General features: G+C 36.7%; 2 protein-coding genes across 2 annotated transcripts; both read left to right on the forward strand.

Moving 5' to 3' along the window:
- Positions 1–9,036: 9,036 nt before the first annotated feature.
- Positions 9,037–19,582, forward strand: depdc7b (DEP domain containing 7, paralog b). Its single transcript, XM_087311531.1, has 9 exons — positions 9,037–9,145; positions 10,401–10,824; positions 12,924–13,051; positions 14,841–15,033; positions 15,664–15,914; positions 15,991–16,133; positions 18,382–18,507; positions 18,614–18,686; positions 19,272–19,582. The coding sequence occupies exons 1-9, from the start codon at positions 9,070–9,072 to the stop codon at positions 19,493–19,495; spliced, it is 1,638 nt and encodes a 545-aa protein (XP_087167657.1). The 5' UTR covers positions 9,037–9,069; the 3' UTR covers positions 19,496–19,582.
- Positions 19,583–20,316: 734 nt separating this feature from the next.
- On the forward strand, positions 20,317–26,412 carry ppib (peptidylprolyl isomerase B (cyclophilin B)). The gene is given in 5 exon segments (NM_213019.1): positions 20,317–20,612; positions 21,033–21,146; positions 21,232–21,325; positions 23,605–23,789; positions 26,051–26,412. Coding segments are annotated over 5 exon segments (651 nt in total). The 5' UTR covers positions 20,317–20,477; the 3' UTR covers positions 26,174–26,412.
- Positions 26,413–26,667: the final 255 nt, after the last annotated feature.

Consider the following 26,667-nt stretch of genomic DNA (forward strand, 5'->3'; position numbering starts at 1 on the left):
CTCTCTCTCTCTCTCTCTCTCACTAAAATGTGTCTGTCTTAGATTTTTTGCTGATTTTCTGGTTCTGCTTTTTTTGGAAGAAGTAAAATGGAATGATTAATAATCATTTTAAGATGAATAATCCCACAGACGCTTTATGCAGAGAATATAATGGCCAAGTGTGCAACAAAATAAAGAGTTTAGCTGCAAAAACCTCTTAAAGCCATTTGATATTTGCATTTTTCTCCAACTCTTATGTGTTGGCTCAGTAATTTAACAATTATAGTGATGCATACATTCTTTCTATTGCCTTTAGGGTGAAATAATTGAACATAAAAAAGGAGGTTGAGAAAATTTCTAATTTTAGGAGAACATTTCAGACGGCATCTAGAAGTTTTTGCATCTGAACTTTTTAAATATAAAAGCCTTGCATGTAATTATTCATCCATTCATCTTCCTTCGCCACAGTGAAATGAACCGCCAACCTATCCAGCATATGTTTTACACAGTGGATGCCCTTCCAGCTGCAATAACCCAGTACTGGGAAACACCCATATACACTCATACACTATGGCCAATTTAGCTTATTCAATTCACCAATAGTGCATGTGTTTGGACTTGTGGGGGAAATCGGAGCACCCGGAGGAAACCCACGCCAACATGGGGAGAACATGCAAACTCCACACAGAAATGCCAACTGACCAAGCCAGGACTCGAACCAGTGACCGTCTTGCTGTGAGGTGACAGTGCTAACCACTTGATATTCTTTTTATTGAAAGGAATAAAAACAAATCTGATAGTAGCTCTACATTATTATTTTTGACAGTGCTAACCATTGAGCTACCAGTCTTATCTCATGAGAAAAACGTAAGTATTTTACATTTTGCCAATTTAGTAGCAAATTCTTACAAATTCGTTCAGTCGTATAAAATTGTACGATTTTAAAAAGGATTCGTGGCACCTAACCCCACCCCTAAACCCAACCGTTACATTACCGTTGACATTATTTTCTTTAATAAAAATTATTCTTAATAATTATATACTAATCGCGATCTTTGGTGTTCCCTCTCAGTGTCAACCTTTAAACCGGAGACAAGCTGACATTGTGGCTTTTGCATCTCTTCTCGCTAGGCGCAGAATACTTTTGTCTTGGACCTCCCCACAACCCCCCTCTATTTCATTATGACTCAAAGATTTGGTCTTCTTTTTAAAACTTGAGAAAATTAAATACAATATCAGAGGTAGGGGAGAACATTTTTTTGAAAAATGGCAACAATTTATTGCATTCTTTAATCACTTAAAAACCTTAGATGTGGATTGAGTGAAGGTACATATGTATGTATGTATATGGTTTGTTATTGTAATTTTTTTTTCTGTATTTGTATTTTATTTTATTTATTATTATTTTGTTTATTTTATTTATTTATTTATTCATTTGTAGTTGTTGATTGTTTTATTTGGGGATTGTTTTGTGGATCGTTATAAAATGTAAAATGCTATTTGCAAGAATAAAAATTCCATGACAAAAAAAATTATAATTATATACTAAAAGCTTTGCACAGGTTAATTGCTTAATTTAAATTAGGAATGTATCAGTTAGTTTTTTGTAAATAAAATTATGCAAGAAGTTAAATAAAAACTATATAAATATAAAAAATTGACATATTTATCATTCAATACACTACACAATTTTTTATTAAAATACTACATTTCCATTACTTAATGATATGCTTAATAAAACTACACTACTGGCTACATAAAAACTACACATACATTATTATTATTTAATTAAATTATTGTTTATTTTTTATTAATAAAGTTAATCTACTACATCGACTACTAGCAGTGGGTAGCCCTGTTGCCTCACAGCAAGAAGGTCATTGGTTCGAGCCTCGGCTGGGTCAGTTGGCATAGTTCATTCTGCTGTGGTGACCCCTGATTAATAAAGGGACTAAGCCGAAAAAGAAAATGAATGAATGTCGCATTAAAGATAATAAAGGGCAACAAGGAGGCTCAGTGGAAGGAACCACCAACTTATCCAGCATATGTTTTACGCAACAGATGGCCTTCCAGCAGCAAACCGACACTGGGAAACACCCACACACTCTTGCACACACTGCAGACAATTTAGCATACCCAATTCACCTTTAGCACATGGGTTTGGACTGTGGGGAAAACCGGAGCACCTGGAGGAAACCAATGCCATCATGGGGAGAGCATGCAAACTCCACACAGAACAGCCAACTGACCCAGCCATGTTTCGAACCAGCAAGCTTGTTGCTGTGGGGCGATTGTGCTACACACTGCTGCCCCATGTTAATATAATATCATTAACTATAAATTATATATAAATTAATATCATTAACTATAATTTTTTTCATACACAATATAATGTTGTTTTCCTCAGATCATCATGTCTACAGCATGTGCACTCCACTCCAAAGTCTCCATCGAAACTACAGTATATGCTCATTTGTCCAGCATGGAATCCTAATCATTTGCATGTAGACCTTTGAACATCTGATATTCAAATCTCTATTGTCTTTCATAACTCACAGATGCCTCCAGCTTTATTCTTGAGCCAAATGTGGCCACGTATCCTGAGTTATGGCCGTCATAAATAAAACCATAAACTGTGACCGAGTTGATGTTGAAACAACAAAGCCGAGCTCTTTCTTTTCTTGTGAATGCAGCATCACCTGCAGCTCAAGCCCAGTCTGAAATGCCTCAAACCTCACATTCCACCTCAGCCAAATCAGCCCTGTTTTTCTTTTGTTTGCTTCTGTTTGGATCCAGCGCGGTGTAATTTAGCCACTGATTGGTGCAGGGGAAGTTTGAGTCAAACAGACTCCAGCCTGCGCCGTTTGTCTTTGTTTGATCTGAAGAGCTCTGGGAATCTGGACCGGCGTGTGTTGTGGTGAGGCGGTCGGGCAGCGGGACTTCAGACCCGAACCATAACTGCGTGCATGTGTTTTCCTGAAAGATTTGCATCTCAGATGAAACTTGGCCTCAGATGCACCCAGGAATCAGGTATCACGGGAGACAAACCGCCCTCTTGTGGTGGAAATGCATTTGTAGGTCACTGTTATTTAGGTCAGCAGTGCCAAATGCAATGGGTTTCAGTGGATCAAAGGCATTCGGAGCATTTGAATCCACACGATTTGAAGCAGTATTTGTTTGTATGTATAAAATTCAAGGCGATTGATATAAATCTACTGTGTCACAAACAACAGAGAGAAAGACATGTGCAAGAAAGCCAATAACATGCAAAGAAGAGTGGCAATTTTGAGAAAAGACACACAAAAAAGCTCAAAATTGTTATTAAATCCAACTTTCTATATATAAACTCAGAATTGCAACAAATAAAGTCAGAATTGCTATACATAAACTCAGAAATGTAACAAAAAAACTTTTACTTGCAACTTATGAACTCAGAATTGAAAAAGTTTCAGGTCTAAAATGCATCAAAGTCTAAACTGCTATATATAAATCAAAATTTAAACAAATAAAAGCAAGAATTGCTACTTAATTTCAGAACTGGAACAAAGCCAGAACTGCTAAAACTCAAGAATTCCAACAAATAATATCGGAATTGCTGCCACATGAACTTTGAGTTGCATGAACTCAAATATTTCAACAAAGCAAGAACTGCTACATGTAAACAGAATGCATCAAATAAAGTCAGAATTGCAGCAAACTACTTTCTACTTTCTACATTTTTAAATTGTCTGAATTGCTACACAACCTTAGAGTTTCAACAAAGTCAGAACTGCAAAATATATACTTATAATTCCAACAAATAAAATCAACAACTGCTAGATATAAATTCAGAATTGCAAATAAAGTCAGATTTGCTACAGGAACTTAACAATTCCAACAAATAAATCAGATTTGCTACAGGAACTTAACAATTCCAACAAATAAATCAGATTTGCTACAGGAACTTAACAATTCCAACAAATAAAGTCAGAATCACTATGAACTCAGAACTGCAACAAATGAAGTCAGAATTGCAACACATAAAATGTGATTTGCTACATATGAACTCGAAAATTGCGAAAATGTAAGTTTGAAGTACTTCACAAAATCAGAATTGCAGCATCAATTCAGAACAGCGAGACAAAAACTCAAAATTCCAACAAATAAAGCAAAAATTGGTACTTAATCTCAGAACTGCAACAAAGTTGAAACTGCAAGTTCAGCCTGATCTCATGAGAAAACGTAAGTATTTTTTGTTTTGCCAGTTTAGTGGCTAATGCGTACGAGTTCAGTCATACGAAATTGTAAGATTTTAAAAAGGAGGCGTTGCACCTAACCCCACCCCTAAACCCAACCGTCATTGGGGGATGAGCAAATCGTACTAAATTGTACGAATTAGGTCATACGAATTCATACGAATTAGCCACTGAATCAAAAAGTTACGAATTGCCGTGAGATTGTGTTGGCAAGTTATAAGCTAAGAATTGCTACATGAACTCAGGATTGCTACAAATCAAGTCAGAATTGCTACATGAACTCAAGAGTTGCAACAAAAAAACAAGAACTGCAACATGAACCCAGAAAGCGAGAAATGAAGTCTGAATTGCTAGAAATGAACACAAAATTTCAACAAATAAAACAAGAATTGCTACTTAATCTCAGAAGTCAGAATTTTTAGATATAAACTCAGAATTGCTATAAATTCAGCCAGAATTGGCACATGAAGTCAAGAATTACAACACATAAAGCAAGACACGCAAGAATCGCTGCATATGAACTTAGAATTCCAACATTTAAACTCTGACTTACTACATATGAACTCGAAATGTAAAAAAATGTCAATAAGAATTACTTAATCTCAGAACTGCAACAAAGTCGGAATTGCTACATGAACTCAACAATGCCAACAAATAATGTCAAAATTGCTACATGAACTCATAATTGCAATATAAATTCAGAACTGCAAGAATTCGAACAAATAAACCAAGAATTGCTATATAATCTCAAAACTGCAGCAAAGTCGGAATTGTATATAAACTCAGAATTGCTACAAATAAAGTCAGAATTGCTACAGGAACTCAGGGATTCCAAAAAATAAAGCAAGAACTGCTACATGAACTCAGAACTGCAATAAATTAAGTCTGAATTTGCTACACAAACTCAAAATTGCAACAAAGTCAGAACTGCTATCACTGAAAAAAGTGTTGCATGCAAAACTGTTGCAAACAATTTATTTGTGTTGAATTTAAACAAACAAAGTTTAATAATGTTCAACTTAATTTGTTTGTTTAAATTCAGCGCAAATAAATTGTTTACAACAACTTAACATTAAAAAATTGAGTAAATCCAAGGAATCATCTTTGGATAACTTTTTTCAGTGTAGATATGAACTCAAAATTCCAATAAATAAAGCAAGAATTTCTCCTTAATCTCACAACTGCAACAAAGTCTGAATTGCTAGATACAAACTCAGAATTGCAAATAAAGTCAGAATTGCTTCATGAACTCAACAATTCCAATTAATAAACTCAGAATTGCAAATAACGTCAGAATTGCTAAATGAACTTAAAAATGCAACAGAAGAACACAGAATTTCAGTCTGAATTCCTTCACAAGCTCAGAATTGCTATAAACTCAATAACTCCAACAGTCAGAACTGATATGAACTCAAAATTCTAAGAATTGCTACATATGAACTCAGATTTGCTACAAATAAAATCATAATTTCTACATAAACTTGCAACAGATGAGCAAATTTGCAACAAATAAACACGGAATAGCAAAAAGTCAGAATTGCAACAAATAATCCTTAACTTGCTACATATGAACTCGAAACTGCAAACATTTCAGTCTGAACTGCTCCACAAAGTTAGAATTGCAACAGATGAAGTCAGAATTGCTAAATGAACTGCAACAAAGTCAAAAATTGCAAGATATAAACTCAGGCTTGCAAAAAATAAAGCCAGAATTATTTTTAAAAGCTGAAACTTCTACATGAACTTGAAATTGGAAAAATGTAAGCCTGAATTGCTAAATAATATGAACTCAGAATTGCAACAAATACAGTCAGAATTGCTACACAAATTCAGAACTGCAACAGATAAACAAGGAATCACAAACATTTCAGTCTGATTTGCTACATAAAAACTCAGAATTGCAACAAATAAAGTCAGAATTGCTAAATGAACTTGCAACAAGGTCGGAATTGCTAAATATGAACTCAGATTTGCAATAAATAAAGTCAGAATTGTGTGAAATGCAGTAGGTCAGTGTTATTTAGGTCAGTAGTAACAGAATATCATGGGTTTTCATTTAATACACAAACAGAGCATTTGAATCAACAACATTTGAATTAGATGTTTGTGTCTGGTTTGAAGGTTTAAAATTCAGACTGTTAATAGTTTTTGGTATGCGCTTGTCTGTGCAAAAGCTACGTTTATTAAAATAAGATATATTTTCTTTCTAATGATTGACAGAATTACGTAATAGACTTGTTGAATAATTCATATGCTAGCATTGATCCTTAGACTTCTTAGGGTTTCATTTTCTCTCTATTGGACATCAAACAAAAGATGTGTTTTAAGATGTAATAGTCAGGTATTCGAAGCCAATGGGCATCTGGCAGAGTTTTTCGCCGCAACTATTTCCAGTTCATCATAGAAACAATCTCTACACCCAGCAAATTATAAACAGCAGGAACCATGAAAGACAGAGAGAGATGTGAGGTGAAAGAGAGAGAGGTGGTCATAGAGAAACACACAGATAACAGAATGGTGTGTTACTAGTGTTTGATGATGGTCACTTCACTCTCAAGACAGAGTGTGTTTGTGTGTGTGTGTGTGTGTTAAAAAGTGACAAACACATCCTTCAATTCAGATGATGACAGGAGAGATCAATCTGCCTCTGACATGGAAAACAGAAACAGCTGCCAAAAAGAGACAGAAATAAACCTGTAGAATGTTATAAACAATAGATGCATGGATGGAGGAGAGCTAATATAGTCAGAATAGCTTGGAATTGTGAGAAATGAAATCAAAATGGCAAGAAAGCCTAAAAACCTGCAACTGAGAGAAACTGCAACTCTTGAGAAATGAAAACTCTGAAACTCAATTACAAGAAATAAAGTCGACACTGTAAAAAATGCAGGGTTCCACACAATTCATTCATGTTGCCCCAACATAAATCGATTATGTTAACTTAACAAATTTGAGTGGATTAAACATAAAACAATTAAGCCATCCTAAAAAAACTCAATAACTGTGTTTTCAGCTCATTTTAATTACGTAGTTTGAACAAGCAAAAAAAGAGGATTGTTTTGAGTGTATAATAAACTTGTAATGGTGAAAAATAAATCACAATTCTGAGAAATAATGTCAGAAATGCAATATGTAAACTGTCTCATAAGATAAAGTCAGAAAGCCTTTACATTTCTCTATAAACAATTGTAAAAAAGGTAAAATTGTAATTGTATAACCTTCAAAAAGCTGATTTTTTTTACAAACCATTTTAATATATAAAATTATTCATTTATATCTAACAATTCTGAGTTTACTTCACCTTTTTGTTTTACTTAGAATGAAGTCAAAAATACAGTTGTTTTTTTTACAAATCTGAATTTCAGCATCTATTTGTATATTTAAGTAAACATCCTCGTGCGTTTTTTCCATTTGATAAAAATCTGCATAAATCTGTTAATTGCTAAAACCATTACATTTAGTTAGCCCAACTATAAGTTGTCACCTTAGAATTATAAGGTTCTATCTGCGTTCTGAATGATTTTGAGATATTGAGCTTTAAAGTTTTTGCATTCCATAGCAAACTGTATGTGTGTAACATTTGTTTTTTGTTTTTTATAAAAAGTCCTAAAATGTAAACAACTTATTAAAAAACATCCCCTAACGTAAATACATGATCATTAATTAAAAATATGTAAATATCTCAATTTTGGCAAAAATGTCAGACTGAACCTTATAATTCTAGGGTGATGAAATGTGGATAAATTATGTCTTGCTGTAGAACAAGGAATTTAAGTTAGTGTAAATAATTTAAATAAACTTATCGTGACTTAAACTAGATAAAAATAGGCTGTTGTCAGTGTTGTGGAAAGTTGCTTTAAAAGGAATACATCACATTGAGTTACTCTCTAAAAAAATAACTACTTTCGTTACTTGGTTACTTTTTTATGGTACGTAATAGGTTACGTTACTTTTGAGTTACTTTTTTTATTACCTGGCTGAGGCTTGATCTCTTTCTTTTTTTTAAATAGAGGAGCTCTGCAATTAACAATGCACTGTATACCCTACACCTTCATTTACCTTTAAAAAAACACACATTAAAAAAGATTTAAGGATAATGTTATCTGAAAACATCCTTGCCCCAGAGCTCTACATGCCGTATAAACAGATTATTGAAAGTTTAACACAATGTGTCTGCAAATTTTGTACTACTAGTCTTAAGTAAAATCATTGTCGTAAGACTATAATCCACTTTTCCTTTTCTTCTGTGCTTGAGAACACATTCTCACATTGACTGTGTGATTCATTGTGACGACTTTCATTTTAATTCAGCAATTTACTTTTTAAAAGCTAATTAATTAAACTTGAAAGTTTCTCACGTTACATTTTCAAAAATTATTCAATTATTAAAAATTATTTTTTAATTATTTATTTTTAATATTTTTTTCAATAATTTTTTAAAAGTAATGCATTACTTTATTCGTTATATAGGAAAGTAATATTATTAGATAATATCTGTTACTTGTAATGTGTTACCCCAACACTGCTATTAGTGATATTCCAGAAACACCTGCTGTATTTACATATGACGTTAATTATAACTGCAATTTATTAGTTCATGTTAATAACCTCCATTCAAAACGGATATAAGCTATACAAAAATCTTAAAATTCATGCCAAAATATTTTTACATGCTCAAGCTCAAAACGTTGTGACTTTTGAACGTAGCTTTGCCGCCCTCTTGTGTTGCTTTTAGCAATAATTTGATCAGATTCCGTCAGCCAATCCTGCAGAGCTCACTAATGAGCTGCTGTTGATTAATGACAAACTGACTGACGAGTTTGAGTCAAATCTCTGCCAGGAAGAAAACGAACACATGGCTTCAGTTCAGGAGAAAGTTGCTGTACTAAATAAAGTGGGGAAATTATACACTCCCCTAAACCCACCTCTCGGTAACAAAAACTCTCTACAAATCTTTCGTTTTTACATATAATATTAGAGCATGATATTTTTATTGAGGTAAAAGTTGGTTTTATATTCACACATTCGTTCAGTTGCAACTTTTGACACTCACTATAGCTGTTGTTTACCATACTAACATTGAATATCAGAAATAGTTCGCAAGTACGACTGTAAAACAACATTAGCAGTATTCAGTTGACTGCTAACAATGTTGTACTTTGATAGTCTTTGGCTGCTAATATGATTTCCCTTTTTATAATTTTTCAAGGAATACTTGTGCCTATATTGAGTAGAAAGTCTGAATATGCGAATATAAAACCAACTTTATCCCAAATGATAATCTTGTATTTCTTAAAACCACAGATTAATTACATTTGTTCAGCAACAATTTGTGACACGGTTCCTATTTTGTTTAGCTAGCTTTGAATATTTGGTCAAAAATAGCAAGTAGGACTTCAAAACAACATTAGCACTATTTAATTGATTGCTAACAATGTTGTATTTGATCTCCCTGCTGAAAAATCCAGCTTAAACCAGCCTAGGCTGGTTGGCTGGTCGACCAGGCTGGTTATAGAGGGGTTTTGGCCATTTCCAGGCTGTTTTCTTTACAGCCATTTCTAGCCTGGTCTTAGCTGGTCAGGCAGGAAAATGACCATCTAAAACCAGCTTGACAAGCCTGGTTTAAGCTGGACATAGCTGGTTTTGGCTGGTCAAGCTGGTTTTAGCTGGTCATCTCCCAGCCTGACCAGCTAAGACCAGGCTGGAAATGGCTGGAAACCAGCCTGGAAATGGCCAAAACTCCTCTAAAACCAGCCAACCAGCCTAGGCTGGTTTAAGCTGGATTTTCAGCTGCTTTGGCTGCTAATATGATTTTCCTAATTAGAATTTGCTAAAGAATACTTAAAGGCCTAATATTAAGGAGAAAGTCCGAATGTGCGAATATAAACCCAACTTTACCCCAATTGATTGTGTTTCTTAAGACTACAGATTAATCACATTGATTTGTTCACATTGTTTACTATGCTAGCTTTGAATATTCAGTCAGAAATAGCAGCAAGTATGACTTCAAAACAACATTCGCACTATTTAATTGACTGTGAACGCTGTTGTACTTTGATATTCTTTGGCTGCTAATTTGTGTTTCCTATTTAGAATTTTATAGGTCTTTTATTAAGGACAAAGTCGTAATGTGTGTGAGAATATAAACCAACTTTAACCCCAATTGTTAATTTTGTGTTTCTAAAGATCACCGATTAATCAACAGACCTCATGATGTCCAAACCAACACTGTCCAAAATAAAGATATGTGGAGGCAAATGGTCGCGGCTCTGCGGTCTCGGGTGACCGTTAAAAAACGCCGGCAGAATCTGAAGACTCACGAAAACTGCTTTCTGGGCTGTGAAGCGGTGGATGTTTTGCAGGATTATCTCACTCAAAATAAGGTTTTTAGAGATGTTTTGGTTTCCAGAGCCTTGGCTGTGCGTCTCTGTCAGGTACTAATGGACTGTAGGGTGTTTGAGGCGATGGGGAAGGCCAGTATAGAGGGAGTTTTTCAGGACAGCAGCCGTTTTTACAGATTCCTGAACACTGAGGATCCGTCGTTGGATTCACTTGATGCTGTGATTTTTGCTTCGGGTGAAGAGAGTTTGATGAACGTCACGCCATGCAGGTAATGCAGCTCTGGGCGATTTTTATGCTCCAATTCTATTTTAATCAGTGTTGGGTGCTATTATTTGCAAATAAATTACTGTAGTAATTAATTTAATTAGTTTTCTGGGTATCATTTTCATATTCATAGGTAGCTTAATTAGTTTCGTATAATATTCATTCATTCATTTTCTTTTCGGTTTAGTTCCTTTATTAATCTGGGGTCGCCACAGCAGAATGAACCGCCAACTTATCTAGCATATGTTTCAGCTGCATCCTGTCACTGGGGGACATCCATATACACACTTATTCACACACATACACTGCTGACAATTTAGCTTACCCAATTCACCTGTACCACGTTTTTTGGACTTCTGGGGGAAACCAACTCCAACACTGGGAGAACATGCAAACTCTCCACAGAAATGCCAACTGACCCGGCTGGGGCTTGAACCAGCGACCTTGCTGTGAGGCAATTGTGCTACCCACTGCGCCTCAGTGCTGTCCTTACTTATAATATTAAATCCTAAATAGGCTCTGTATTTAAATTCTAGTTCTGCAATCCATTCAGAAAAGCAGAGTAATAGTTTTCTATATACACCCTGCTGCAAAATCCAGCTTAAACCAGCCTAGGCTGGTTAACTGGTTTTAGCTGGTCGACCAGCCTGGTTTTAGAGGAGTTTTGGCCACTCTCAGGCTGGTTTCCAGCCTGGTCTTAGCTGGTCAGGCTGGGGATGACCAGCTAAAACCAGCTTGACCAGCCAAGCCAAGCTGGGAGCCCAGCCAAAACCAGCTATATCCAGCTTAAACCAGGTTGGTCAAGTTGGTTTTAGCTAGATTTGGCTGGTCCTTTTCCAGCCTGACCAGCTAAGATCAGGCTGGAAATGGCTGGAAACCAGCCTGGAAATGGCCAAAACCCCTCTAAAAACAGGCTGGTCGACCAGCTAAAACCAGCCAACCCGCCTAGGCTGGTTTAAGCTGGATTTTTCAGCAGGGCAAATATATTTTCTAAAATAAATGTCATTTAACGAATGTAACATTTAAAAAGAAAAATGCACATGCTTAGGAAAGAAAATATTTTATTTAGTTCATGGCTTTAATTCCTGTATTTTTTTCTCTAACCAAAGAAGGTAAGATTTGTTAGACAACTGACATAATTAACAAAACAATGTATTTAGTAAGAAATGTTTGACAATATAAGGTCTGCATGAACGGTCGTGTCATTACATTTATTTATTTTTTAAATTAAGCTAAAGGCCATGTTTGACTTGAATAAAAAAATAAAGTTAAATTGTTATTGTTTATTCATTACAGACATCCCAATTGGGGAAAAATAATTTCCGGGGGCACAAAGATGATTTGTGGGAAATTTTTATTTATTTTTTTATTAACAATGCTTGAACAGTAACAGAAAGGCATCAATACTTTTTTATAATTACACAAAAGACTGAGATAAATCAATTTACATACATTCACAATCTTCCCATCCTCATTAATAATAATAATATAACATATAAATAAACAAAATAACAAACATTAACCAAAAATAAATGATATAGAAAAATGAGTAGCAGGGGAGTTGAAGATCTCAAAATATGAAACCAAAATCCTCTAATGATGAATATAAATGTCTTGCTTTTTGGCTTTCCATCTCTGTTAATGTCTTCACATATATCACATCTTCTTTAAAACACCACTAGTCTTGGGGGAATTTAAAAAAAAAAAATACTTTTATGAATGTACAATTTTAATAATACCAACAAATTATTTATTATACAAGATATTTTTTAGTGTTAAGCCAAACTTAATAATTTCCCATGAGAAGTCGTACAGATATTTTCTGTTGTATCCAAACTAATACTTCATCCCAAAATATTTGTAGCAAATTACACTGGAAAAAAAACAAGTGTTTCAATGTTCAAAAGCTAAAACTGGCATACATTTGAGTCACCAATGTGATGATTTAAGTAGTTTTGAGTTAAGTGAAGTGGCCTAAATAATTACATTTCAGATTTCATAAGTAGAAAAAGTAATTTAAATACAACTTTAATGATGTAAATAGAAATTAATGACCTTTTTCAGTAATTTACACAACACTCATTTTACTTTGAATTTATTTAGGCAGGACGTGCTGTTATTCTCTCACAGCACGCCTGTGAAACCAGACCAGGCGCTGGACCGTCTGATGGAGAAGCTGGATTTGACAGGACTAGTCGGTTCTTCTCCAGATAAATGTCTGCCTCCGTCTGGTAGGACTTTTATTGTGTATTATCGTGTAAACATTGTAATATCAGAATTATTAATAAAAGGGCAGTTCACCTAAAAAATATACTCTATGAACAATATTTTCTCATCCTCCACTTGATTTAAACCTGTTTTAGTTTCTTTCTTCTGGTGTACATAGGAAGAATGTTGGAAACTTGTAACAGTTGGCATCTGTGGTATGCACATGGTTTTTGTTAGTAGTATGGAAGTCAGTGGTTACCAGTTTGCAACACTGAATGTCTAACATAAAGTAACTCATTAAGGTTTAGAACCACTTGTGGTGGAATTACAAGAAAAAGTAAAACATTTTTGGGTGAACTGTCCCTTTAACTCAATATAGGGTTGTGTTGCGACATATAATATATTTAAATTGTTTAAAGTTTTGTTTCAGATGTTTAAAGGGTCACGAAACACCAAAACACATTTTTTGAGCTGTTGACAGTCATATATGTGTCCCACACTGCTAAAAACACTATAAGGACACATATATTTCATTAAAAAGTGTAAATTGGTTGTTTTTGCGTTATTTTAAGCAAATTCGTACTTCCAGTTTGAAACGAATTTTTGAAGCTGCGTCACGGTCATGACATAATAGCCTGTATTCCAGCATGCAGACTGGGCGTCTGTGCCAGAGTGAGTCTTATTACGTCTTACAGTGTGATGCATTAATGCATGAGTAAGGCTTGGTTCAAACCAATCAGCGCGCTCTATTGTGCAACTTCATTAATATTCATTAGTGTCACAGTGTTTACACGACAGAGACGCCATGTTGTGTTGGCAAAACAAGCGTGAAGTGTTGCTTTTATAGTTTGCTGCCGTTAAGTTTTGTTTTCATTTTCTCTCTGTGAGAGCTCAGCTGGCGTCACGTGTGGATTAACAGTGTACGCGACGCTCGACAACAATAACTTGCATGTCTAAGGAGGAACATTGTTTACCTGAGATCTGTTCTCATCTGCAAACGCTGAGATCCGGATTCGCTTGTAGTCTTCTCTTAATAAAGACGCGGCTCTAGTTGCTGGTGATTGTCCTGTCTCTACAGATTTGGTAAGTGAGCGACCAGTGCTCTTTGTTTATTCAGTTTGTTCATATCGAACTAAGTTAACTATTGCACCGAGTGTAAACATGTTAGCACCACAACCAAACTTTAACCTCGTGTAGGGTTTTTACCTCATTTTGTGACCGGAATAACACACGCGGCTTTCTGACGCTACCTGCCGTGTGCATCTAAGGTTCCGGGAAATGCTGAGTTTTTTTTCTCTCATTCGCCGTGCGGTATCAAACATTGCATGAAAAATACACGCTTAGAGCAGCTCCTCGAATCAAATATCTCGTTTGTCGCGAGGGGCATGAATGAATTCCCTGAATGCAGTTAAAGTCCACCATTTAATAATTTAGCAAATAATTCGACTACAGATGTCCATGTAGGTTAAACACCATCACTTTCTCCTGTGTGTGTGTGTATTTTGACTCTGAAACTCGCGCGTGCCCAAATAGACACTCCCCACACCATCCCACTTTAGTTCCTCCGACACTCCCCCTAAACAGAGCTGGACACGCCCACTTTTCTGACTTTTTTCAAAGTAGAGGTGTGAAAACACCCTGCTGAAACGAGGGGGTTTCATGGCCCATTAAAAGCATGCATACCTTAATTAAAAACCTTAACCTATACTCTGTCACTTGTAGTGTTCTTAATTCAGTAAACCATGCAGAGCAATGCCGGTTATTAAATTGTGTAAAGCGCAATCGATTCAGACGTATGCAACTCTCCTTCAGTGGTCAGAGAAGTATGGCAGGAGCAGACAGTTCGGCGGTTGTCTCAGCTCATAGATCTCCCCCTGCTGGAGGGAGTGCTGAATTGCTCAAAGATAGTTTCTCCTCCATCTCGGGGCAGTAATAATGAGCCTGACCTGCTCTACACCAGCAGCTACCTGGACCGAGAGGTTCTCAAGGCCTTCAGAGAATCACAGTAAGACATTTTCACTTTTAAAGTGCTCACGGACTTGTTTATTTTATTGCTCCTTAAAGTATGCCTTTAATTATATAATCTTTTTCGCTAAAAATACCTCTTGTCAAGATTCTTTAACACTTGTGTGCTGTTGGGTTTGTTTTACCCACTCTGGTGTGAATTTTTTATTTATTTATTTATTTATTTTTTAGTCTTAATTTGGCCACAGCTTTCTCTGTTCCAGCAAATCAAATAATTTTTGGTAAAATCTTATTTTGACACATATTTTGGGAAAATGTTTGGAATTTGTCAAAAACTCAATACACTCTGGGCAAATTTGCTACCCTTTCGTTATGTTAGGGGCTGTTTTTGCCCCATTGACTTCCATTATATCAACATTTTTTTACCGGAAAGCCATGGCACCATATAATCGTTGGTTTTCCCTATTGGGAAGAGGTAAATTAATCATTTTTACTGTTGATCATTAGTTAGTGCATGGCTTTGTAATCAAAAAATGTCATTATAATGGAAGTCAATAGGACAAAAACAGTCCCAAACACAATAAAAGGGTAGTCCATTTGAACAATGAACAAGGGTTAAACTGCCAAGATGATGATCCTCAGGCCTAATATTGTCCTCCTATTTTTCCAGAGATGATGATTGGCTGTCGGCAGCCATCGATCTGCTGGATTTCCTCCCGGATCATCTTGTTGTGGAGGTGAGCAGAGAGCTGCCCTCATTCTCCTGCGAGGATGATGATGATTGTGATGAAGGCCAGAGCATGTGTGAATGTAAACTGCTGCTGTTTCACGTCCTGGAAAAACACTACGGACACATGGAGCGCAAGCCGCTTCTCTCTGACAGCATGGCAGATGTCTATACAGAGATCATGGAGCTCCTGGGTGAATATCGCTCCTCAAATCAGACTTCTTATTCGTTTTTCTTTGTGACTGAGCATCTGTTTATCTGATTGTCTAGTGAACGGGAGGTTTGAACGTGCTCTGGAAGTCCTGCAGTTGACATTGAAGCTTTTATCGGCATCTGCGCGAGAGGAACTGCGCAGACTGCTGGAGTTCATGGCAGTAGCCGCGGATGCTGGAAATGTTCGGCTGCACAAAGAAGTGAGGGTTTAAGGCCAGTTCACACCAAGAATGATAAAGATGGAGTTCTTGATCGCTCTGGATGTAAGGGCTGGGACACTGCAAGCTGACAAAAACAACTAGTGCAGATGAAAACCAACTGTGTTGTTGGCTAACAACAACAACAGCAGAGTTCAGACCACAATTAGAGCTATAAAGACACTATGTAATTGGAATCACTTTCCGCAAGATTTTTTTGTTCTCCGCTAATAAACCATAAAACACTGACAGCCAGTCAGAATCTATTGAAATATAAAGGGCTTGCGCAATTTAAGGCCTTACTCACACTAGGTACAGTTGCCTCGAACCGGGCCAAAGCACGCTTGTCCCCCCCTCCCATCTCCCCCGACGGCCTACACTCACACCACAAATGGGCCTCGGCACGCTTACGTCATCGCTGCTGCACTGTTCAGTGAGAAGCGCTCTCTCACTCAGCAGCACAGTGGAGATTTCTCCAGTTATATCGTTTCAGTCGTTTGATATGCCAAACAGTCCTTAGGGATGCGGTGACACGCAGTCAGATATTTCGCCGAACAGATCCGCCACTTTTGGCGCTCATAAACAATCATAAAGCTCTCGTGCTGCAGGAATGAGGAGGTCTGCTGAAGCCGCGCAGCTGTCGTGCTGTGAGGAGTTCTCGTCTTTAATAAACTACAGCAGTTTGCGTTCACTGAACCGTAAGAATGATTAATAAATCCATATGAAACAGCCCCTTAAAAGTCTCGTCTCGCTTTCAGTTTTGGGCTTTGGTGCGTTTTGCACTCACACACAAGCGTACCGCGCCAAAGCCCAAGTGAACCGCGCTCAGGCACACCTCTTCCAACCGGGCCAGGGCCGGCCAAGTGAACCGTGCTTGAGCCCGATTCAGCGCACTCACACTTCTCAAACGATCCGGGAAACGGGCCTGGGCACGGTACGGATGGCATAGTGTGAGTAGGCCCTAAAACTACCCACTTTTCAATAATTATTTAAAGATTATCTAGAAAACCATTATTTAAAGATAAAGACTATCACAATTGGTAATACCATAGTAAAGAATGATAAATAACATGGAAGCTATGCAAGCCAGGCTTACAAGTTGAAATATAACAGTATCCTAACAACATAAGATTTAATCTTTTCCATGTTAAAAAGAGTAAAAAAATGTAACTCCATGTAAAAAAATCTGCAATTATGATGCACAGAAATAATTTTAAAAATGCTTTCCAACTCCACAACTTCGCGGAGGAACAACAGCATATACTACTATGACTGAGACCCTTTACTGCTTATGTGCTTTGATCAATGTTAAATGCTCCCAACGTAAGTTTAAACACCATTTATTTGACTTTTATTGCTATACTACTGAAAGCAGCAGATAGTTCACCTCGGATCTTACTAAATAAAATAACTACCAATCATTTTGCGCAAAGAGTTGTATGTATTAATTAGATTTAAAGTCTTTAACATCTCTTTGGGAGTGCAATGCCTGTACTTAAATGTTTCTGTCACTTCACTTTTAGTGCAGACAGACAAATTGCTTGTCCCTGGAGCCTTGCCGCATCGCCTGTTGTTAGGACACATAAAAATAAAAGTACCTCAGGTATCCAGTGCTGGTTTTAGCGTCTTTGTGTTGCCTCCCTTGTAAATACTGAGGGGGAAAAGTTTGTTTTTTTACAACACTACACTGACTACAATAGCTACATTCTTTTGATTACATTAATATATATTAATATATATTTATATAAAGATTCGCTGGTCAGATGCGCTAGTAGCATACAGAGGACATCTGCTGGTTACAAGGGGTAATGCCGAATAAACTAACCGTCCCTGGTGTGAATGAGCTTCAAGAACAGGGGTGCCCAAACTTGGTCCTGGAGGGCCGGTGTCCTGCATATCTTAGTTCTAACCCCAATTAAACACACCTTAACCCGCTAATCAAGCTCTTTCTATGAATACTAGAAACCTCCAGGCAGGTGTGCTAAAGCAAGTTGGAGCTAAACTATACAGGAGTCTCAAACTCTCAAACTCCTGGAGGGCCGCAGCTCTGCATAGTTTTGCTCCAAACCTAATCAAACACAACTGATCCAAATAATCAAGGTGTTCAAGACTACTGGAGACTATTAAGCAGATGAGGGTAGGAGGTGGTTGGAGCTAAACCTGCGGCCCTCCAGGAATTGAGTTTGAGATGACTGCTCTAGAATGCACATTGAACTATTTATGCACAAGCTGCTGTCTGCTTCCGTTTCAGACTGAAAATCGGATGTTTGTGAAGAAATCGTTCACCAGAGCCGTGATCCAGAGCAAGAGTTGGACGAAAGGAAATGTTGACCTGCTGGTGCTCTTCATGCTCGACAACCATCAGGAGATCTTCAAGGTTTGCTGATTTATGAATGACGACACTGATGGTCAGTCATGAAATAACGCAGGGAGGATCAGTAGTCTCTGCTTTAATTCGTTAATTTCGTTTAATCTTTTATTAGATTCCAGGGTCTCTTCACAAGCTGGTCAGTGAGAAACTGGATGACATTGTAAAACGGAGAGATTCTGCTACTGGTAGGATATATAATTGAGTACTTTGTTTATATGTAAAGGTGGCTAAGAAAACGCAAATGCCCTGTAAGTTAATTAATCTAACCATCTTTAATTTTACAACACATGCACGCAAATTCACACAACACAAGCAAAAATAGAAATGTGCTGCAAATAGTGTCGACATAAAGAACATGTGTTGGGGACTGCAAAATCGACAAACCGGCTGCTGCTTGTATAGAATCAGTGGATCATTTAACGTAAATTGTGCATGAATTGTAAAAAAATATGAACAATGTAAACAACATGCAAGGGTTTAACCAGGATGCTGAATATATGTTAGATTTCAAACAGCATAGTCGACTCTAAACAGGAAGCAGTCGGTTGTCTTGATGGTTTTCTCAATTTGTTACCGTTTTTTTTTTTTGCTTTGAGTTATTTACATTTTAATAATGTGATTTTAGTGGTTCGTTTTACTTTCTCCGCTTTAACATAATTTTAAACAATTTGTATTAATTTCAAAGCAACGTTTAAAAGTTAAGAGTCTTGTTTACATTATTATTATTTAACCTAAAGATTTTAACTATTTTCTTTCTCTGAATACACTAGAAATCCCATTTTGTCAGCAAGTGCCGAGAGATGTGTACACGGAGACCATAAAGGACTCAACTAAGAATGAGCTGTACCTCCTCCTGAAAAACATTGATGAAAACACCAAGTATTCCCTGAAAGAGAAGAAACGACTCCTGGGCCAGTTTTATAAAGGACACCCTGACATCTTCATGCAGTACTTTGGGTCTAGACTGAGCACTTTAAACCTTCTAGAAGCTTAAATTAACTTTGTCATTTAAATGCTTTGTGTGTGTGTGTGTCTGTGTGTGGAAATAAATTAAAATAAACAAACATATTTAAGTCTCGAATATTGTATTTGCATTGTATTAACTGTATCACACAACCAAAATCCTTCTCAAACGTAAGGAACTTATTTTTGTACGACTAAAGCCTTACTGTTGATCTTTATTGATTAAAACATTGTGTTTACACATCATTCGACGGTTTATTTGTTTTATAAAGAAGTGGTTGTATTAGTTACTTGCTTTTTGTCTTTGTAATTCAATATTTGCTAAATTCATGTAATTACCTTTTGTGTTTCCGCGCATGCTGCGTCTAAGTCTAGATGGGATACAGCTGTGAATACTCACGTAAATATTAGAATTATTGTGACACCACGATAGTGAATATTCTTACATTACTGTTAGGATTGGGGTTGAGGTGGACGTTATTAAAATTCAATTTATTGTATATTTTGATAAGTAATATGAATAACACTCGGTATAATTACTGTTTTTACATTATCATGACGGTTGGTTTCGGGGTAGATGTAAATAAAATATATGTTTTCATCCAAAACCATTGGGAAGTTTCTCGTTAACTTCCGGCCGCAGCTGTATCCCTTCAAACAACAATCCTCAACGCTGATGCGTCTCCCGGAGCCGCTGTGGCTCCGTCCATTCGTTACGCGTTTCAAAATCTGATTGGCTCCTAAACCCTTAACAGACAAACGCTTATCCAATCAGCGTTCTTAAAATCACGACACGTCATACAGAACAAAATGCGCTGCCAGCTCCTGTTCTCAGACCAGTTTGTGAAACACACTGCCTACGTGATCCCAATAAGCTCCACCGTTCCTGGATCAGGTCATAGCAAGCTCGGGTTTGAGACAGAAGTGTGGCCGCAGCTCGAATCTCCTCCCCGGATGCCCCAGAAACCTTAACACACAGTCATCGCCACACACACACTTTTTTTCGGGTTTTCATGGTGCGGATCTGCGAGAGGAGGATGAAGTTTTTGGTGGCAGTCACATTGATCGTTGGCTCGGTGGTTTTCCTCCTTTTCCCGAGTGAAACGGAGGCGGATGAGAAGAAAAAAGGACCCAAAGTCACGGCTAAGGTATACAGAGGCATTCACTGCAGCGCTGCACCGGCCTAATGCCTGCAAATGATCCTCATACGATTCGAATTGCAATCCAAATGTAGCGTTAAATGTTGCGTTCACACCAAGATTCCACATGTAGCGTGTTTATATTTGCTTGCTACACATCTGAATGATTTTATTCTTACTTTCCTATACTAAAGATGTTTTTTTTGTGTGTGTAAAATATAGTGTATAAGTGATTATAAGGCTAATAGCACCACTAATGTTTGGTAATTTAATTTAAAATGAGTTATTCAATGTTTATCAATTGTAATTTCTAAAGTCTAGCGATGTAATTGTGTTTTTTTGGCCTCCTTGTGTCGTGAGGTGAATTCACCATAATGCAGCTGCAGATGTTCTGGCGTGACTCTGGATTTGATTTTGGGGTTTTTCCAGGTGTACTTCGACATCAAGATTGGAGATGAGGATGCCGGACGGATTGTCATTGGACTTTTTGGAAAGACCGTGCCTAAAACCACAGAAAATTTCCTTCAGCTGGCCACAGGAGAGGTGAGGTTTTTTTTCCTTCCACTGGAGGCTAATGTTTATGATTCATAGTAAAATGAGGCTAAATGGATTCAATTCTGATTTCCAGAAAGGATTTGGTTACAAGGGCAGCAAGTTTCATCGGGTGATTAAAGATTTCATGATCCAGGGAGGAGATTTCACTAGAGGAGATGGAACTGGAGGTATTGAACTACTAAACACCCTTATCTTCAATATTAAAATCACATTTTTTGTGTTAAGAGTTAACTCGGTATGCTTATCAAATCTGCATGCGTTATTGAGGTCTTTTTTTGTTATTGTTAACCATCAGAAGTGAATAATGCTACATTCATGTGTAAACACTTTTTGAGCTTTAAAGCACATTTGATCGCTAGCATAATGTAAATGCTCATGTAATTGACTGTTCAAACAACCCCAAAAGTAGTCTTGAACTGCCATCTTAAATTAAAGTTTAGCCCTGATGCTAACATAAAATTTGAGTTTGGTGCAGTTTTATTGCTATCAGAGCAGAAACCAAAGCTGCTGCACTCTATTATTTTTCCGTTGTCTCCTTTCACATTATAATAAATTAAAAAAATCACAAAATCCCATTCATTAACCCATATATAGACCCTTCCCTCAAATAAATCAACCGAGTGGACAAATAGTATGGCATGCCGTTTTGACATGTAATCTATAACCCCCCATACTACTAGTATCTATTTTCCTGTTACTAGAACTTTTTTTTTTAGATACTAGTATCTTTTTCATTAAGTACTAGTACTTATTCATTAGATCATTTTGAGTTTTTTTTTTTAATATACTAGCGCTTACACAATAGACATTTGTTCTTATTCATTAAATATTAGTACCTATTAAATAGGTACTAGTATTTATTCAATCATTTCTAGTTCCTATTTTTTTAAATACTAGTACTTATTTTAATAGTGGCTAGTAATTATGTTGTTACTAGTAACAAATGTAAAAATGTGTCCATTGATTTCTATGGGATAAGTCAATGAGATATCAACTACTCAGTGTTCACTAGTATGTATTCCAGCTGGGACTAGTACATATATTGGGACGTCAATGAAATGGTACTAGTATGTAATTAAAAGTACTAGTAATTAATCATTAGATACTAGTGTCTATATAATAGGTACTAGTACTTAATCATTAGATACTAGTGTCTATATAATAGGTACTAGTACTTAATCATTATATATTAGTACTTATTAAATAGTTACTGGTACCATTTTTTTTAGATACTAGTAGTTATTAAGTAGATACTAGTAATTTTTCATTAGTACTAATATTTATTTGTTAGACACTAGTATCTTTTATTATTATTACTTGTAACAATTCTTATTTTACTAGTCAGTTCTGCCTTTTTTTATTCTAATGTTATAACTAGTCCATATGGAAGTTCAATTAAACATTTAACTTGTAAAAAAATTATTAGTAACATTTCAAACAAGTACTAGTATTTAAAAAATGTTTTCTAGTATCTTTAAATAAGTAGCATTATCTTTTTTTATAATAAGTACTAGTATCTAATATTTAAGTACTATTATCTATTAGTTAATGCATACTTGTACCTAATGATTAGCTACTAGTACATAAATATATGTACTAGTCTTAGCTGGAATAAATACTAGTCAACACCGAATAGTTGATATCTCCATGACAGATCTCATAGAAATCAATTGAATTTTTTAGGTGTTACTAGTAACAACAGAATAGTTACTAGTCACTATTAAAATAAGTACTAGTATTTGATAAATAAGACATAGTGTCTATTAAATAGGTACTAGTATCTAATGAATGAGTACTAGTATCCAATACATAAGTACTAGTGTCTATTTAATAGGTACTAGTATCTAATGAATAAGAAGTAGTGTCTAATGAGTAAGCACTAGTATATTTTTAATAAGCACTAGTATCTAATGAATAAATACTAATACTTAATGGAAAAGATACTAGTATCTAAAAAAATAAGTACTAGTAGCATGAAAAGAGAAATGAATACAGGCTATAGATTAAATGTCAAAACGACTTGCCATACAAAGTGTCATTTTATTTATTTATTTATTTATTTTTTAATCAATGTTATTAAATGTGATCTGATTCACCAAATGGCATCTTTAAAGGACAATTGAAACCAAAATAAACATTGCATCACTATTTACTCTCCCTTATATGGTTTTACACCTTTGAGTTAAACGCAAAAGACGATATTTTGAAGAATGCTGCTTGATGTTACCCACTGACCTCGATAGTATTGATGTGTTCCTACGTTGGAAGTCAATAGGTGCCAACAACCACCATTCTTCAAAATATCATGTGTTCAGTAGGAAAAAAAGGGTGAGTAAATTACATTTTTGGCTGACCTATTCCCCTAAAACCAAGTCTAAATGGTGAAGTAAGCTTTGTTTATCAACCAAAACCATACTATGAGATTTCTTACACCTCTTCATTGTAGGTAAGAGCATCTACGGAGATCGTTTCCCTGATGAGAACTTCAAGCTGAAGCATTATGGTCCTGGCTGGCTCAGCATGGCCAATGCTGGCAAAGACACTAACGGCTCCCAGTTCTTCATCACCACAGTCCAAACACCATGGTTGGACGGCAAACATGTGGTGTTCGGCAAAATCCTGGAGGGCATGGTGAGTATCTCTACTTCAGTGGTCTTCCTTTTAAAGTCAGCATGAAACCGAAGTTGAGGGTGAAAAAAAAGTGCATGATTTTGTCCTTTGGGAACTGATTGGATCAATGGAAGACTGGTGTTGCTAACAAAATGGAGGAAGGTTGACAAGTGGGCGATAGCAGGGAAGAAATGAGACGCCCTAATAGTCCGGTCCTCTACAGGCATTCCAGTCCAATACTTTTTTTACGCCCTTCACTCTCTAACTTCATCTCATTCACTCAAATGTACGTCCTTAATTACGTTACTCAAGTGTCCACTACTGGAAGAGCATCTGATTGCGTTGAAATGCAAAACCATAAACCCTTGAACACTTGGTAGTAGTAACATTTGAAGTAAATCAAAATTGTCCTAGGGCAACAATGGATGTTGTTTAATAGTTTTAGGACAACTTGATCCACTTTAAATGTTGACTACACTGTAGTCACAATTGCTTTGCATTCTGGGACCTTTAGGTGCTGGAGCTACATATAAAGCCTAATCGCTTCACTTGTCCAAATCAAGGGATCAAGAGTACATCCATGTAAGCTTCCCTTGTTCACTTGATGAAGTGGAATGCACATAAAATGGCAGCAGGGATTCCCCCGAGGGAACAAGGGAAGAGAAATTTGTGAGTGCATGTCTAGTAGTGGAGTAGAACACATCCAGAAAGTTAAATAGTTATTTCAAGCAGGGCAGAAATGAAGTGTCCTGATAGACATTTTAGTCCAACTTTTTTTTTTATGCCCTTCACTCACTAACTTTTCTTCGTCTCATTCACTTAAATTCACTTGATTATGTAACTCGTGTCCATTAGCGGTGGAGTATCTGAATGGGTTTAAATGCAAAACCATAAACCCTTGAGCACTTGGTAGTAGTCAACATTTGAAGTGAAAGAAAATTGTCCTAGGACAACAATGGATGTTGTTCAATAGTTTTTTTTATTTATTACTTTTTGTTATCTTTTAGGGGTTTTCACCTTTATTGATAGGACAGTGGAGATGTAGAGACAGGAAAGTGTGGGGAGCAGAGATAGGGGAAGGATCAGCAAAGGACCTGGAGACGGGAATCGTACTCTGGTCGCTGCGAGCACCTCAGTGCTATGTGTCAACGCACTAACCACTAGGCTATTGGTGCTGATGTTGTTCAATCGTTTTAGGACAACTTGATCCACTTCAAACGTTGGCTACACTGTAGTGACGTCACAATTGCATTCTGGGACATCTAGGTGCTAGAGTAAATTTATGAAGCCTACTCTCTTCCTTAGTCCAAATCAAGGGATCGAGGGTACGTCCATGTAAGCTTCCCCTGTTTACTTGATGGAGTGGAATGCACTTAAAATGGCAGCAGGGATTCCCCCGAGGGAACAAGAGAAGGGTAGTTTGCGAGTGCATGTCTAGAAGTGGACTAGAACACATCCAGAAAGGGAACTAAAGTTATTTCAAGCAGGGCAGAAATGAAGTGCCCTGATAGTCCAGCACCCTTAAGACATTTTAGTCCAACTTTTTTTTTTATGCCCTTCACTTGCTAACTTTTCATCTCATTCACTCGAATGTACGTCTTTGATTACGTTACTCAAGTCTCCACTATTGATAGAACATCTAAATGGGTTTAAATAAATAACCATAAACCCTTGAGCACTTGGTAGTGGTCAACATTTAAAGTGAATTAAAATTGTCTTAGGACAACAATAGATGTTGTTTAATAGTTTTAGGATAACTTTGATCCCCTCAGATGTTGACTACACTGTAGTGACGTCACAATTGCATTCTGGTACATGTAGGTGCTAGAGTGGATTTATGAAGCCTACTTGCCTCCTCAGTCCAAATCAAGGGTTCCTTGTTCACTTGATGATTTGAAATGCACTTAAAATGGCGGCAGGCATTCCCCTGAGGGAACAAGTAAAGGAAAGTTTGCGAATTTAACTCTTATTTACTCACACACTACAGCTAAATTTGTTTACCCAATTCACCTGTACCACATCTCTTTGGACTGTGGGGGAAACTGGAGCACCTGGGGGAAACCCAGGCCAACACAGGGAGAACATGCAAACTCCAAACAGAAATGCCAAATGACCCAGTCAAGACTCGAACCAGCAACTCTCTTTCTGAGCCAACGAACAAGCACTACTATAAATACACACAAAAATAAACTGATTTAATGCTGTCCTATGTATTCGTCATTTCCTACACCTCCTCCAGCAGTTGTGCTAAATTTGTGGCATTTCTTCTCTTCATCTTCAAGGATGTGGTGAGGAAGATCGAGGCCACAAAGACGGACGGGAGAGATAAACCTCTGAAAGACGTCAGCATCCACGACAGCGGCAAGATCGACGTGGAGAAGCCATTCGCTGTAGCTAAAGAGTAATTTAAAGTCTGGGGGAACAACAGGACTCTGGGTGTAACGGGGTTGAATTTGGTGCCGCTGGAGTTCTAGTGGATTCAAAAGTGTTTTTTTGGAGCTTTGTCCATCTCGTGGGACAATCATGCGCCAGTCCCGATCCGCAGAGCGGCACTCCTGGGTCCAGATCCAACTATCATTCCACAAGGTCACGCCAACCTGCTTTTGTAAACGAATCTTCAATAAAGGATCCAGGTTTTCTTAAAGGATGTGGTCGTGATTCGATTATATGACATGGAACCATCAAGAAATCACTTCTTATTTGATAGAAACACTCTTAATACAAATGCAAGTCTATTTATAATATAGAAATGTTGCTGCACAATCAAACAAAATCAGTGATCGTAAACTCTGGTGGTTTGTGGTAAAAGCTTTAAATAATAATAATAATAAACTCAAATTCATAATGAAAACAAGTTAAAATTATTAAATTAAGGGGGAAATGTTGATTCAGTACAACA

Source organism: Danio rerio, chromosome 25 (genome assembly GCF_052040795.2).
Source record: "Danio rerio strain M-AB ecotype USA chromosome 25, GRCz13ab, whole genome shotgun sequence".
NCBI lineage: Eukaryota > Metazoa > Chordata > Actinopteri > Cypriniformes > Danionidae > Danio > Danio rerio.